Below are 17,265 nucleotides of genomic sequence, written 5' to 3'. Positions count from 1 at the left end.
ACTGGACTCAAATGAGTCCAGCCAGGTAGTCATCAAGCCTCTTCTTAAAGATCCCCAGGGTAGGAGCCAGCACCACTTCCCTAGGAAGTTGGTTCCAGATCCTAGCCGCCCTAACTGTGAAGTAGTTCTTGCGGATGTCTAATCTAAATCTAGTCTCTAATAATTTATGTCCATTGTTCCTTGTCATGCCAGGAGGCGCTAGGGGAAACAGTGTCTCACCTAAACCCTTCTGGTCCCCCCCTAGTGAGTTTATAGACCGTCACCAGGTCCCCCCTCAGCTTTCTCTTGTGAAGGATGAACAGGTTTAGGTCCCGCAGTCTTTCAGTGTAGGGTCTGCCCTGTAGTCCCCGGATCATGTGGGTGGCCCTCCTCTGGACCCTTTCAATGTTGTCCACATCCCTCCTGAAATGGGGTGCACAGAACTGGACACAGTACTCCAGCTGTGGCCCGACCAGCGTCGCATACAGGGGGAGGATCACCTCCCTGGCTCTACTTGAGATGCACCTGTGGATGCACGACAAGGTCCGGTTAGCCCTGCCAACCCTGACCTCGCATTGTCGGCCCACGTTCATCTTGGAGTCAATAATGACTCCAAGATCCCTTTCTGCCTCCGTGCTCTCAAGAAGGGAGTTTCCCATTTTATAAGTGTGCTGCTGGTTTCTACTGCCTAAGTGCAGCACCCTGCACTTGTCAGTGTTGAAATGCATCCTGTTTATGTCCACCCACTCCTGTAACCTATCTAGGTCTTGTTGCAGTCTTTCCTTCCCTACTAGCATGCTCACTTCACCCCAAATTTTGGTATCACCCGTGAATTTAAACAGGTTGCATTTCACCCGGTCGTCTAAATCGCTGATGAAGAAACTGAACAGTGCAGGCCCAAGGATCAAGCCCTGGGGGACTCTGCTGCCCACTTCCCCCCAGGTCGAATATGACCCGTCCACCACCACCCTCTGAGTACGACCCTTCAGCCAATCTGCAATCCATCTGACTATGTAGGCATCAATGCCATAGTCCGCCTAGTTTTTTAATGAGGATGGGGTGGGAGACGGTGTCAAAGGCCTTGCTGAAGTCTAGAAAGACTACATCCACGGCAACACCTGCATCCAAGGCTTTTGTGACCCGATCATAAAAGGCAATCAAGTTGGTCTGACATGACCTGCCCCAATGAAACCGTGCTGGTTGCCCTTGATCATCATCCCTGAAGCTGGCCCATCACAGATGTGCTCCTTGAGGATCTTCTCAAAGACTTTCCGAAGGATAGAGGTAAGACTGACAGGCCTATAGTTGCCTGGGTCCTCTCTCTTCCCTTTTTTGAATATGGGGACCACGTTAGCTATCTTCCAGTCATCTGGCACCTGGCCCGAGCACCACCAGCGCTCGTAAAGCCGTGCCAAGGGCCCTGCAATGACCCCTGCTAGCTACCTCAACACCCTGGGGTGGAGAGCATCTGGACCCGCTGACTCGAACACGTCCAGCCCCTCCAGAAACCCTCTAACCCGGTCCTCCCCAATCTGAGGTCTGGAGGCATTCCCCTTGAGTCCATCTAACATCACAGCGGGGAAGTCCTGGTCCCTGCACAAGAAAACGGACACGAAGAATTGGTTAAAGAGTTCCACTTTCTCCTCTGGCGCAACCACCAGATTGCCCAGCGTACTTTGCAGGGGCCCCACATTACCCGGTGCCACCTTCATCCTCCCTATGTATTTGAAAAAGGACTTTTTATTATCCTTGATCTTGGACGCTAGTCCTAGCTCTAAGTCCACTAGGACTCGGAGATCCCTTTCCACTTCTGTGCTACCGAGCAGGACATTTCCTAGGTGGACACCAAAATGAACATGAGTTGTCAGTGTGACGAAGTCATCAGAAAAGCTAATGGCACTTTATCGTGCATCACCAGATGCATGACAAACAGAACCGGGGAGGTGATACTTCCCCTCTATCGGGCACTGATTAGATCACAGTTGGAGTGCTGCGTCCCGTTTTGGGCACCACACTTCAAGCGGGATGTGGATAACCTGGAGAGGGTCCAGAGAAGGGCCACTTGTATGGTTAAGGGGTTGCAGGCCAAACTTTATGAGGAGGGACTAGGGCACGTAGACCTCTTCAGCCTCTACAAGAGAAGGTTGAGAAGCAAACTTGTGGCTGCCTATAAATTCATCATGGGGGCGCAGAAGGGAATTGGTCAGGCTCTACTCACCAAGGCGCCCCGGGGGGGGGTCACAAGAAATAATGGCCATTAGCTAGCAGCGAGCAGATTTAGACTGGACATTCGGAGGAACTTCTTCAAAGTTAGAGTGACCAAAATCTGAAATGGGCTCCCAAGGGAGCTGGTGCTCTCCCCTACCCTGGGAGTCTTCAAGAGGAGGTTAGATAGGCATCTGGCTGGAGTCATCTGAACCCAGCACACTTTCCTGCCTATGCAAGGGGTTGGGGTTGGGCTCAATGATCTATTGAGGTCCCTTCCAACCCTAACATCTATGAATCTATGAATGAGGTGGTCACATTCACAGATGACACCAGATTACTCAGGATGGTAAAAATAAAGCTGACTGGGGAAATCTGCAGAAGGATCTTAACTGAGAAAGTGGGCAACAAAATGGCAGATGGAGTTCAACCTCAGTAAGCGCAAAGTAAAGCACGTAAGAAAAAGTAAACCAAGATGCACACACATGATGTGTGTGTCTATATTAAGCTGTTACTACTAGGGGTGTACCAACTGAAATTTTTGAGGCTGATACTGATAGCCAATTTTTAAGGGGGCATATTGGTCAATACCAATCCAATTTCCAATATCAGCCCAGAAGCTTGGAAAGCTGAGTACAGCTGGTAAGTCTCATGTGGTGGAAAGGGAGGGGAAAGGGAAGGGGCGTGGTGGGGGTAGGACGTGTTCAAGTCAGCAGGTCTGGACGATCTCCACCCTAGAGTACTAAAGGTATTGGCCGAGGTCACTGCAGGACCCCTGGCATGGCTTTGTGAGTACTCATGGTGCTCTGGTGTGGTCCCACAGGACTGGAAGAGGGGCAATGTGGTTCCCATCTTCAAAAAGGGGAGGAAGGAAGACCCAGGAAACTATAGGCCAGTTAGTCTTACCTCGATTCTAGGCAAGCTGTTTGAGAAAATTATGCTGGCACACATCCATGAGGGGCCAGCAGGGGACTGCATGCTTAGGGGCAACCAACATGGGTTCATCAGCGGCAGGTCCTGTTAGACCAACCTGGTGGCCTTCTATGATCAGATCACCAGATCATTAGATGCAGAGACATCGTCTTCCTGGACTTCCGGAAGGCATTCGACAACGTCTCTCACCCCGTTCTTATTAAGAAATTGGGGGACTGCGGTGTCAATGCCCACACAGTCAATTGGGTCGCCAACTGGCTGGAGGGCCGCACCCAGAGGGTGGTGGTGGATGGGTCCTTCTCAACCTGGAAGGATGTAGACAGTGGGGTTCCCCAGGGCTCAGTCCTCGGGCCCTCACTGTTCAACATCTTCATCAGTGATTTGGATGAGAGGGTAAAAAGCACCCTGTTCAAATTTGCTGATGACACTAAGATGTGGGGGGATGTGGGCACACTAGAAGGAAGCAACAGGTTTCAATCAGACCTAGACAGGCTACAAGGGTGGGCGGATGCGAATAGGATGGGATTCAACACAGACAAGTGCAAGGTGATGCACCTCGGGAGGAACAACCGGCACCATACCTACAGGTTGGGGAACTCCCCTCTTGTGAGCACGGAGGCGGAAAAGGATCTTGGAGTCATCATTGACACCAAGATGAACACGGGCCGGCAGTGCGGGGACACGGTCAGGAAGGCCAACCGCACCTTGTCCTGCATCCACAGATGCATCTCGAGCAGGTCCAAGGAGGTGATCCTCCCCCTCTGTGTGGCACTGGTCAGGCCGCAGCGGGAGTACTGCATCCAGTTCTGGGCGCCGCACTTCAAGAGGGATGTCGACAGCATGGAGAGGGTCCAGAGGAGGGCCGCTCGCATGATCAGGGGACAGCAGGACAGGCCCTATGAGGAGAGGCTACGGGACCTGAACCCATTCAGCCTCCAAAAGAGAAGGCTGAGGGGGGATCTAGTGGCCTGTTATAAATTAGTCAGGGGGGCTCAGCAGGCATTGGGGGAGTTACTATTCCCCCATGCACTGCCAGGAGTGACCAGGAATAATGGTCACAAGCTAGCAGAGGGCAGGTTTAGGCTAGATATCAGGAAGTGCTACTTCACAGTCAGGGTGGCTAGGATCTGGAACCAACTTCCAAGAGAAGTGGTGCTGGCTCCTACCCTGGGGATTTTTAAGAGGAGGCTGGATCAACATCTTGCTGGGGTCGTTTGACCCCAGTATTATTTCCTGCCATGGCGGGGGGTCAGACTAGATGATCTACTCAGGTCCCTTCCGGAAACTATGGGTACAACTTTCAAAATAGGTCTATTAATGTTGTAAGCTGTAAAGCAGTGTTGTGCCATTAGGCATGAACAGGTGTGCCACAGAATTTTGGGGAGTCGCCCCCCCTCCCCGTCTGTCTATCTGTAGCTGCAGCAGGCAGGGGGCATGGCTCCAGCCAGTGATACAAGCCCTGCGCTACCTTCCCTGCCGCCGCTCTGTGTCTGGATGCGTGCCACCCCCATCCACTCTGTGTCCGATGTGCCACAATGTTTCTTTATTCATGCAAGTGCGCCCTGAGATGGAAAAGGTTGGGAAACGCTGCTGTAAAGCAAGAGAGAAAAAGCTGAGGGTACATCATTCTGGATCGCCCCTGCATCTGTACTCTTCTCCTTAGCATACACAGATGCCCATGTGAGACGCAGGCTTATTAGGTGTGGTCAGTTAATGACTATTGGGACCCCTGGGGTTTGAACCCAGGTTGCTTGCACTCAGACAGGATTCCAGGATGCAGGACCACTGCACAGCTACTGAGTTAGGTGGACCTGTAGTTTGGCATAGTATGGTACTTAAGTTAAAGCAGAGGTTGTCAACCAGGGATACGTGTACCCTTGCAGGTACTTGGACCGGTCCTAAGCAGTACGCACAGATGGGTAGGGACAGAGTGCCACAGCCTCCCAGGAGCAGAGCTGGGGTGGGGCAAGGGCAGTGGCGCCCCTCTGCGGGGCAGGGAAACCTCACACATGGAGGCTGCTGCCTCCACACACCAACCCAGTGAGCTTCCCCTGCCCTACAGAGGGGTACCGCTCCTCCCAGCCTGGTGAGCTTCCCTGCCCCAAGCCCAGCCCTGCTCCTGAGAGACGGCAGCACTCCCCCCACTGCCCAGCTCAGCCACATATTACCCCCCCACCCTGTCGGCATCTGGCTGCCAGGGGTACTTAGACTAAAAAAAAAAAAAAAGGTTAAAAACCTCTGGGTTAAAGTATAATCAGTCATTTCCAAATACTTACAAACAATGGATTTTTTTCCTGATACTTAGTCAGCTTAAAAGGGACTGATTACCACACGCATCATTCTTATATTTATACACCACCTTTCCCAAAAGACTCAGAGGTTTACAGTACTCTTGATTTTTGTAGCAAGAAACTGCATTAAGGATTTTTCTGTGCAATCATAATTCTCATATAACAAAGCCAAATGCCCACGATTTGCATTATGAATTTTTGCAATATATTTTTTCTTCATTATAAATGCCAAGAAATCATTTGCGCACAATCATGCGAAATACATCTTGTGAAAAGCTTAAAATGGCTAACTCCTGATTATCAGGCTCACTCATGGATTATTAGCCATTGTTACCAATGCCCTCCAAGTGATGAATTAACCAGATTTTACTGTATTTCAAGGCAGGCGAGATCTATTTTATCACATTTTGCAGAGAATACACTGCGCTGAAATTACTATCAGCCATTTTCATTTTAGTCGAACCAAATTCTCATTAGAGAGAGGCAGTTAGCCATGATAGCATATAATGAAGCAGGCTGTTACCTATGAAAGTTTATGTATTACTGAACAAGTTAGTCTCTACGGTGCCACCCTGTCCTGCCTTCTCTCTCTCTCTCATTAAGATTAAAACAAGCTGTAAGATTCAATGAAACAAAAATTGTTGCTTCTCAGAGGACAAACTATGCATTCCAGCTTCAGTGCAGAAAGTGTTGATGTAGGAATTTAAATGTCCTAAGACCCTCTGAAAATTTAATCTATAGTTCCTTTTTTTCCCCCCCTAAATACTTGTATAGTAGAGCGATAGGTACCATTTGTTGATCGCTACAGATTGAAAGCCATTGCTAAGGGTACTGTGCTATGAGAGAAGCCACTTTTCAGAAAAGCAAAACATCTTCTGAGCAGGTAAGGTCAACTTCATGGCACTCTCCTCCAGAGTCAAGATATTAACCTGACTGGTTAAAAGATCTAGCTGGACACTTTGGCTCACAAACACTGACTCATCATCAAAGAGAAAAAGGCATTCTCTCCCCTGCCCTCCCCAGAAGCGTCTCTGTAGCAGTAGTAGGAGGAATGCACTCTGGCCTATAATAATAGCTCCAATTCTGTGGTAGATGAACCACAGTTAAGCTGCTGTGAAGCACCTTGGGATCAGCAGGTATGAAAGGCTCTTTTAAGCTGAAAAGCCTCTTCAACATAGAGAAATTAGTTGGGAACATAAAAAAAGGGAAACTTAAAATCAACAATTTCAGGCAACTTGAATTTTATTCCAGGCTTTGCTACATAGGGAAGTTAGCATACAGTAACACAAGGTTTGAATTTAAGATGAGTTGGTTACTCTGCTTTAACTCCCTGCATGGACAAGACCCAAGAAGTTCACAAAAAAGCAACATCAAAGGAGGATTTAATTTTAGTAAAAAAAATACTGAGAAATCAAACCTAGTAGGCAAAATGTGATGAGAGTAAGTTACAACTAGAGGTGCACTGATACATTGGTCCGATATTGGATCAGCACCGATATAAAGCAAATTGAGTGCATCAGAAATTGGCCTGAGGGGGCCAATAAATGCCCGTGTATGTGTGCAGCCACAGCACAGCACAGCACACAGGCAGCTAGGAGCACAGTACAGCAGTTTGGACAGCTGCATGCAGCTGGTAAATCTGGTGTTACAGAAGGGGAGAGGGGGAAGAAAGGGGAATGGGGAGGAGCAGATCAACGCTACCTGCAGTAAGGGAGAAAGTGGGGCAGGGGCAGATGCTGCCCAGCTGCGGTGGGGTGGACAGGAGCAGCTCCCATTGCTGTGCGCACCCCAGGAATGCATGGGGTGGGGGGGGCAGCAGCCACGTGCCCCCAGATCTACACAGGGCATGGGCAGGGTGAAGGGCTGCTGCGCTGGACTCTTCCTGGCACACGGGGGTGGGGGAGTGTGTGGCAGGGGTTGGGCTGGGGCTGCACTTGGGGCAGGCAGCAGCAGCACTGGGAGGGGACTACATGGGGCCCTGCAGCCACCCCAAATTTTGCCGTAGCTCCCCCTACCAGGGCTGCCACTGCCCCACCCCCGCCACATGCCCGGAAGAGCCTGGCACAGCCCCAACCCCAGCCTGCAGCTGCAGCCCACCCCATCCATGCCCCATGCAGATCCTGGGGACATACACCCCCTCCTTCCCCACCCCAATACTCTCCTGGAGTGCGTGCAGTGGCAGGAGCCACCTACCCCTCTCCCTGTGCCCCCCGGATGAGTGCAGCTTCATTTTGCATCCTGCCTCACTCGAGCAGCCTCTGCCCTACTCCCTCCCTCACCCCAGGGGCCTTGATCTGCACCTCCCCCCACCCCCATGCTCCTTCCCTCCCCCTCTCCTTCCACCACAACAGACTTACCAGCTGGACACAGCTGTAGGTGATTTCCTGGCCACCTACAAACTCATCAGGAGGGGCCAGCAAGAAATAAGGGATACAGTGTTTACCAGGGCACCCGGTGAGGTAACTAGAAATAATGGCCACAAATTGGAAGAGAGCAAATTCAGATTGGACATCAGGAAAAAATTCTTTACAGCAAGGGTTGCCAAAATATGAAATACACTTCCAAGGGAGGTGGTGCAGTCCCCTTCCTTGAAGGTATTTAAAAGGAGATTGGATAGACACCTGGCTGGCATCATCTGACCCCAGCACTCATTCCTGCCCTGGGCAGGGGGTCGGACCCAAATGACCTAATAGGTCCCTTCCAATCCCAACATTCAAAACTACGCATCAGAAATCAGATCAGTATTGGCTGATATGCATCCTTAAAAATTGGCTATCAGTATCGGCCCCCAAAATCTCTATCGGTGCACCTCTAGTTACAACGCTTCACTGCACTTATACAGTGCTACTGAATGGTCTTCAAGGAACCTAGCTCTAAAATGCTGGAGACTGCAACTGAGAGAGGAACAGTGGAAAAAAACCCCAGTCATACCCTGTATACTCTCCCTTTCAACATCCACTCTCTGCCTACAGGATACTGAGCAAGACAGACCTATGGTCCAATCCAGTAAATGACAATTCTTATGCTCTTGAACCAAAGGCTACGCCACGGGTAATTAAGAAATATTTTAGACTGTCAGAAAGAATTTTTTTAATGCCTTCAGGTCTGGACAATCTCAGCCCAAGAGTCCTAAGAAGTTGACTAAGAATGTTTCTAGCCTGGAAACACTAGGGGTTTTTTTATTTAGTTCTTCAACACCAAGGAAGATCCCTCAAAGACAGAATGGAACACCACTGACATTAACGCAACCAGGTATAGGACCTGCCCAGGTAAGAGCTCAGGTATATATCAAGGGACCAGTTGTCTCTCAGGAAGGGGGGTAGGTGTCTCTTCACTAATGCAAGAAGCATGGGGAACAAGCAGGAGGAGCTTGCTCTCCTGCTTGCAAGTAGTAAAATGGACCTGGTTGGTCTAGTGGAGACATGGTGGGATGAAACTTTTGACTGGGCAGTAGACACAGAGGGCTATAGGTTGTTTAGAAGAGATAGGAAGGGGGGAGGGGGTTGTGCTCTACGTTTTGGAACAGTATACCAGTTCTACCTTCCAAATGGGACCAGAGGAAGGCTTAACTGAGACCCTGTGGGTCAAACTTCAAGGAGGGCAGGGGGAGAGGGATCTGGTGGTAGGGGTTTACTACAGGCCACCACATCAGGAGGAAGAGCTGGATCTGGAATTCTCCAGGCAGCTGGGGGAGGCCGTGCGTGCAAAGGATGTTGTGGTCATGGGTGATATGAATTACCCTGACATCAACTGGGAGGAGCAGTCGGCCAGGTCTAGCCACTCACGAAGGTTCCTGACGTGCGTACAGGACCTAAACCTCATGCACGAGGTACTCGTCCCCATGAGGGGAAACGCCATACTGGATCTGGTGTTAGCCTCTGGGGACGACCTGGTGGGGGAGGTGCTAGTACAAGGGAGGCTAGGGGACAGTGATTGTGAAATGATCCAGTTTGCTATTCAGAGGAAGGTGGGGAGGGGAACTAGCACAGCGCAAATGCCTGACTTCAGGAAAGCCAACGTCGATGTGCTATGGGCAGTAGGCAGGGAGGCACTCGGAGCCCAGGAGGTAGCTAGCATGGGGGTCCAGGAAAGGTGGTCCTTCCTTAAGGAAGCTATCCTTGGGGCGCAGCAGGATGCAATTCCTCTGCACAGGAAGGTGGGAAAAGGATCCAAGAAACCTTCATGGCTGAGCGTGGATATCCAGGCTGGCCTGAAGGCAAAGAAAAAAAGCGTACTGGCCGTGGAAGCAGGGGGCAGGGACGAAGGAGAAGTACACCTCCCTGACCCAAGCTTGTAGGGATTTGGTGAGGGAGGCTAAAGCAGCACTGGAGCTTAGATTAGCTTCTAGGATTAAGGATAACAAAAAGTCCTTCTTCAACCATACAGGTAGCAAGAAGTCTCAGGGTAACATTGGACCCCTATGAGGTAGGACAGGGCAGTTGGTGACGGACGCACGAGAGAAGGCAGAACTCTTCAACAAGTTCTTTTCTTCCGTGTTCCTGTTCACTGACAATGGGGTGCTCTCGGATGATAGCGTAGAGAGGCCCGGGAAGGATGCGAGTCCCCCGACTGTTAGTTCAGACCTAGTTAAGGACTACCTGGAGGGCTTAGATGTGTCCAAGTCGGCGGGCCCGGATGACCTTCATCCGCGGGTGCTGAGGGAATTGGCTGGTGTCATTGCGAAGCCATTGGCATGGCTGTTCAAGGACTCCTGGTGCTCGGGCCAAGTCTGAGGACTAGAAAAGGGCCAATGTGGTCCCTATTTTCAAGAAGGGGAGGAAGGAAGAACCTGGCAACTATAGGCCAGTCAGCCTCACTTCTATCCTGGGGAAGGTCTTTGAAAAAATTATCAAAGGCCACATTTGTGAGAGACCTGCAGGGGATGCTGAGGGGTAACCAGTATGGGTTTGTGCAAGGCCGATCCTGCCTGACCAACCTGGTCTCTTTCTATGACCAGGTAACAAAGAGCTTAGATGGGAAGGAGGAAGTTGATGTCACCTTCTTAGACTTCCCGAAGGCCTTCGACACAGTGTCCCACCCAATTCTGGTGGGCAAGCTGAGGGGCTGCGGCATGGACAAATGCATGGTCACGTGGGTGGCAAACTGGCTCCAGGGGCAAACCCAGAGGGTGGTGGTGGACAGGTCGATGTCGACCTGGGGGGGTGTAGGCAGCAGAGTCCCCCGGTCCTGGGGCCGGTGCTGTTCAACATCTTCATTAGCGACCTGGACGAGGGTGTGGAGAGCACCCTGTTCAAGTTCCCTGATGACACCAAGCTGTGGGGTAAAGTGAATACACCGGCAGGCAGGGACCGCATCCAGGCAGACCTGGAGAGGTTGGAGAGGTGGGCGGATCTGAACAGGATGTAGTTCAACAAGGACAAGTGCAGGGTGCTGCACCTGGGAAAAGGGAACCAGCATTATGGTTATAGGTTAGGGGCTGCCCCTCTCAGCAGCACAGAGGCAGAGAGGGATCTTGGAGTCAGGACTGACTCCAGGATGTATGAGTCGCCAATGCGATGAAGCAATAGGCAGAGCCAACTGCACCCTGTCATACATCAACAGGGGCATCACTAAAGTCCAGAGAGGTCTTACTCCCCCTCTATGCGGCGCTGCTCAGGCCACAGCTGGAGTAATGTGTCCAGTTCTGGGCACTGCACTTCAGGAGGGACATGGAGAACCTGGAAAAGGTCCAGAGAAGGGCCACTCATATGGTTAAGGGCCTGCAGGCCAAGCCCTACGAGGAGAGACTAGAGAAACTGGACCTTTTCAGCCTCCGCAAGAGAAGGTTGAGAGGCGACCTGGTGGCTGCCTATAAGTTCGTCAGGGGGGCACAGAAGGGAATTGGTGAGTATTTATTCACCAAGGCCCCCCCGGGGGTTACAAGAAATAATGGCCACAAGCTAGAAGAGAGCAGATTTAGATTGGATATTAGGAGGAACTTCTTCACAGTTCGAGTGGCCAAGGTCTGGAATGGGCTCCCAAGGGAGGTGGTGCTCTCCCCTACCCTGGGGGTCTTCAAGCGAAGGCTAGATGTGTATCTAGCTGGGGTAATGTAGGCCCAGCACTCTTTCCTGCTTATGCAGGGGGTTGGACTCGATGATCTACTGAGGTCCCTTCCGACCCTAGCATCTATGAATCTATGAATTCTATGATACACTAGTATTAAAAGGCAAATGGGACAACACAGGTAACCATACGGAAGGTCAACCTGACATGAGCTCCAGGAGACTAACAAAAAAAGCTGATACAGGATTCAAATCAATAAAGAATAAAAAGGTAAGGAAAACAGTTCATGTCAGACAACAAATGGTTTTAGAAAACAGATGCATCTATGAAGACCCAATTTTATTCTTTACTGAGATCACATGTTTGGCCAAAAAAGAAAATGGATAGAAATATTATACATTGAATCAATACTGCAAAATAATCTTGTTAAAAGTTAGTACGGTGTTATCAAAAACACACATGCACTGATTGGATTAAGAAATGTCCAAAAGATCTTAAAAGTTAGCTGTCAATACGCAATCACCAAATGGATATGTTCCTTTCGGATTTCCAGAAGAAACTGTCTCGTGCTTCATGCTACTCAATATTTTTTTTTTTTTTTTTAAATCAGTGAACTGTCTAGAAGTAACTGTCTATCAGCAACCTGGAAGATCAGTGCTGAAAGAATAAACTGATGAAACAGACTTGCAAAGGGGTAAATGATGAAGACAGGGTAGTTATGACTGGTTGGTAACACCAATTATCCAAAATGGTTTTAATATTTGTAAAGACACAGGGTGCTGACAGATGTGGGAGAAAAACCCCCCAGCACTTTATTAGAAGAGGATTCACATCAGATTAACCAGGTTCCCCAGCATCTGTATAGCTCGCACACTTCAGCAGGACTTTTGGGCACTTTCATCTAATTGATTTAATTGTGTGATTAAATAAGTGCCAAAGAGCCCCACTGAAGTGTATGAGCTATACAGATGCTGAGCAAGCTATGTCAAACTGATGTGATTCCTCTTCTGGGCATGCACTGTGCTTGGCATGGGGGCAAGCTAAGCTCAAAGTAAAGTGCTGGTTTTATTTTGTTGTACCTTAGGGTACAAACCATACTCCCGTGTTCTTTCTTTGTTATGCTTCTACCTCTAATCTCCAATCCCCTGGGGGAAAGGGGGAGCACAAAGAAAAAGAGATAATAAAGGCAACTGCGAGCAACCTATTATGCCTTTACCTGCATGTGTAGAGAGGGCCACACAGAAGCTGCCCATGCCACAGGTTGCCTACCTCTGTTCTAGACTGACACTCCAAACACAAATGTAAGACTGGAGTTCGGTAGCCATTTAGAACAGTAATTATCAATCTTTTTTGCACTAGAACCCATTTGTAAACATTGATGGCGAGTCCCAACCCAGTGCCCACCATCCTAAGCCTCAGCTACCCAGTGTCAGAGGCAGGGGGTGGGGGCCCCAAGCTGCCCCTTGAAGGCTGGAACTCTGCAAGGGAAAAGCCACAGTTGCCCATGTTGTTTTTTTAAAGGACAATCCATTTTTAAAGTTTGTTCACGACCCTTTCATATAGTCTTGCTTCTTTTGGGACATGACCCACAGGTTGAGAAACCCTGATTTAGAAAACACAAAACAGAAAGACTGTGAAAGTTACACTGCAGGTCCTGGAACCAGTATTATTAGACAGTTAATGCCAAAATGGCCCTTACTTTATCTGGATCTTTATACCCACACTCAACACTAGGCATCTGAGTGCCTGATAGTACTGAGAGCTTGCTGAAAGGACTCTAAGATTAAAGCAAAAAAACAAAAACAAAAACAAAAACAAAACAAAAACAAAACAAAAACCCCAGGCCCCCCTAAAATAACAAAGCATGACCTTGGCCTGCATTTTTAACACAGCTATAATAAAGCCAGAATCTCTTTGGCACAAGGTCTATTTTTCTATCTGTGTTTTATATTTTGGTGCACTGTACAATACTTATTCAGTCTTAGGCAATCTTCTGTTCCAACAACCTCATTGCACAAAGAATCTGCACTAACTGAAGGGTTTCCATGACAGCTGCTAGTATCCAAACATGACAGGTGTTCACCATAATGGTGTGCAACTGACTTATAAGAAAGGGCTGTTTGCTTCATTCAGTCAGTGGTTTATCTATGGAGTACAGAGGAGGAGAGAACCAGAGGCTTCTCCCTTTTCTCCCAAAGGATACATTTCTCAGCAAAACATCCTCACAGCTAGGAAAAGCTCAGCAGGATTCTCCTCTGTGGTATTTTCACATTAGCCAGAGGTTGCTTAGAAACAAGAGCTCTTCTCTGGAAAGAGTACAAAACTAACTCCTGATGGCTCACGTACCAGAAGTAACCTACACCACAGCATGTTGCTTACTGGTACTGCATCATCTGCAGTGGGTGCTTGGTGGCTTCTAGGCAAAGGTTAAAGCAATGGGCTTGGGAGTGACTCTCAAAGGTGCAGGTCATCACCCTGAAGCACTCCGGGTGTCCCTGTTCTAGGTTTCAGGAAAGGTAGCGATATTAAGAGAATTATTGCTAAAAGGCCTTCAGCTTTAAAGTCAGCCTTTCCCTTGGCCCAAAGTAGAATGCAACATAATACATAGTTATTGATTTAGAGGTCTGCAGAGGAAAGTGAAAAGGAATTTGAGACCTGTGTGAAAGTGGAGAGTTTTTTGACTGGTATTAGGTTAAGAAATATTTGGGGGGGTTTTTTGTATCTCATGTTCAGGTTCTCCCTTTAAAAATAGATTATATATGAAAATATCCAAACTAACTAATGAATTGGTCCACAAAGCATTAGGTGCTGATAGAAAGTGTTACCATTAACCTAACTGTGTAAAGTCTAAAATTCTAATTCAGCACATCGGGTTCACTACATCACCATAATGAATGAAGCACCAACATTGTACTGACATACCACACAGTTCCAGGTACCCTATTATACAAAGAATATAAATGTAAACAAGACAAGACAACAGGGGGTTAAAAAAGGTTCCAAGGTTAGAACTGTACAAAGAAAGATATGTGAAAATTTCTAAGAAAAGAAGAGAGAGGACAGGAGATAGGTATAGAAGGCAAAAGCATCACTGAAGTACACGGGAGGGTAATGAGTTTGGACTCTGATCCTTCCAGCCCAAATGTCTATGAAATCTATCAGTCCCCTGCCCCAGGGGCAGGAAGTCAGCATCCCAATATGTCTTGAAGGTGTTCAAAGTGGGTGCTTGAACCACCTCCGGTGGCAGTCTATTCCAAACCTTAGAGGCTCAGACAGTAAAGAGGTTCTTCCTCATGTCCAGCCTGAAACAGTTGCGGAAGAATTTGTGACCGTTCAACCTTGTCATCCCTTGGGGCGCTCTGGTGAACAGATGTTCTCCCAGATACTGGTGAGCATCCCTGATAAACTTATACATAGCCACCAGATCACCCCTGAGCCCACGCTTTTCCAGGCTGAAGAGTCCCATAGCTCTCAGCCTCTCATCATAAGGTCTGTTTTCCTGACCTCTGATCATGCACATGGCTCTCCTCTGCACTCTCTCAAGCTTCTCCACATCCTTTTTGAATTGTGGAGCCCAAAACTGGGCTCAGTACTCCAGCTGCAGCCTCACCAAGGCCGAGTACAAGGGGAGAATGACATCCCAGGATTTTCTTGAGAAGCATCTATGGATGCAAGCAAGCGTTTTGCTCTCTTTACTAGCCACAGCATCACATTAAAGGCTCATGTTCATCTTGTGGTCAATCATGACCCCCTTTCGTCCATAGTGTTAGCCAGTGTAGCACTGCCAAGCCTATAAGGATGGTGCAAGGTTCTCCACCTTGGGAGGAAAAACCTGCATTTTTTGCTTCAGGTTCTCATCCGCCCATTTCATGAGCCTGTCAAGATCTGCCTGGATCATCCTCCTGTTCTCAGGTGCAGATGCTTTACCCCAGAGTTTGGTGTCCTCAGCAAATTTGGCCAGCCCACTTCTGATACCAATGTCTACATCATTCATGATGTTAAACAGTATAGGCCCTAGGACAGAGCCTTGTGGTGCCCCATGATCGGTGAGGTCCCACAACAATTGACTTCCGTCAAACATCAACCTCTGGGTCCTACCGCAGAGTCAATTCCCCAGCCACCGGATTGTGGTGTGGTCGAGGCCGCAATTAACCAGTTTTGCCAAGAGGTGATTATGGGATACCAGAGCGAAGGCTTTTTTAAAGTCAAGATATATGACATCATATATGAACTCTAGCACTGACTTCAATAACCCCTACAGCTAAGTTAAAGCAGAGAGACACATCACTCCACCTGAAAAGAGTACATGTAATTATGCACCTAATCTGTACTCACAGGTGCTACAACTGTATAGGTTGTCAATTTGGTATTTGTAAAGTCAATTTCACATAGTTTCACATGGCTTTAAAATGAGGCCTTAAATGCCATCTTCGCTTACTGGACTCGGTTTCTGCAAACCTCACCAAATTTTCTGAGAATTACCATAAGTCTGTGTGGCTATTACTCTGAATTTCTCTCATGCTCTTTGATACACTTTACAGTTAGCCTAAGCCCCGGCAGTTTTTGAAATATACATTTCACATGGCCACATGACAAATGGTTTAACTCAGGGGTGTCAGTTGCTTGGGGCTCCAAACAGACCTGGGCTGCAGCATTCCTCACAGGCTGGACTGGGATCAACCACCAGTTGGGACCAACCTCCAGTGGAAGCGGTAAGTGGTGTGGATGCCTGTGCCACCGCGCCCAAGGAGAACATCTGATACTCTGGGGATGCTCGGAGGAGCGTGCATGAATGAAAGACAACTGCAAAAACAAAAGACTAAGTGATCACCGAATACCACCCTACCCCAGACTAATACACAGTGGACACTAAGAACTCTCGTCTCCCTGCAGCAGCACCAACCCTGTTCTTCAGTGAGCTACGTACACGGCGCAGCGTTATCCAGTTCCTCCCCACAACTCGCTCCACAAAGGGAACTAGTGACGTCACTGCGCCTTTGACTCTTCCCACAAAGACTAGACGCACGCTCCAGTGACAGGGCTTGCTGACAATCGGTCTGGTGCCAGCATCGAGCCTCAGATGGAGTTTCCCACCCACTCCAGGCTGCGCTCCCAAGCAACCTGACTTGGAGAAGCCCTGATCCAGCACATTGGGGGCTGCTACCGGCCACCACTGGGCATGGGTCCATGCAGCCCACATCTCGCTCTGAACACTAATGGACACCCACAGCACAAGCAAGCGCAGAGCCCAAATCACCCGAGGGGCCAACCAAGGCGAGCGGCACAAGGAGCACGGGCGCATCCCCTGTTCTTGGCGGCGAGGCTCTCTCCGGCAATGCGGGACCTGTTATCCGACCCACAAACCGGTTTTTCACAAGCCGTGGGGCGCCGCGAGCTGGGCAAGAACCATTTCCCCAACCACGAATAAAAAATAACCACATCGCCCGAGCAGCCGCATCCAGCCCAGCACGCCCAAGCCCCGCGGCCGGGAATACCCCGCACGACCGCGAGCCGCCCGCGCCGCCTCATGCTAGGCCAGGGTCGCGCCGCCCCACACACGCTCCGCGGCCCCACCAGCCCCGAGGCCCCCCGCGGAAGAGCCGGGCCGGGCCGGGCCGGGCCGCGGCGCGGAGGGAGAGGGGGGTGGAGGAGGAGGAGGAGGTCAAGACGCCACTCACCAGGGAGATGGTCGTCGTGGCCGCCATCTTGTCGCCCCGGCCTGCCGCCTGCTCGAGCTCTCGCGAAAGTTGCAGCTTGGAACGAGAAGAAAGGAAAGAAAACTCTCGCGACGCCTTCCCGTTTTCTGGCCTCGCGCACGGCTTCTCGCGAGATCTGCGGCGGAGAACAGGAA

The 17,265-nt window shown here is 49.6% G+C and overlaps 1 protein-coding gene across 2 annotated transcripts in view; it reads right to left on the bottom strand.

The window, feature by feature from the left end:
• The window catches only part of PUF60 (poly(U) binding splicing factor 60), a 60,172-nt gene extending 42,950 nt beyond the window's left edge, over nt 1-17,222 (bottom strand). For both annotated transcript variants that reach the window (XM_090040977.1, XM_090040978.1), the window contains exon 1: nt 17,093-17,222. In XM_090040977.1, coding sequence (XP_089897103.1) covers nt 17,093-17,119 — 27 coding nt within the window. In that variant the 5' untranslated portion in view covers nt 17,120-17,222. The remainder of the gene's footprint in view (nt 1-17,092) is intronic.
• Nucleotides 17,223-17,265: the final 43 nt, after the last annotated feature.

Source organism: Crocodylus siamensis, chromosome 3 (assembly GCF_052110815.1).
Source record: "Crocodylus siamensis isolate JL-2025a chromosome 3, ASM5211081v1, whole genome shotgun sequence".
Taxonomy (NCBI): domain Eukaryota; kingdom Metazoa; phylum Chordata; order Crocodylia; family Crocodylidae; genus Crocodylus; species Crocodylus siamensis.
Note: the sequence above shows the minus strand (reverse complement) of the source record. Positions and strands in the feature narration are given on the sequence as shown.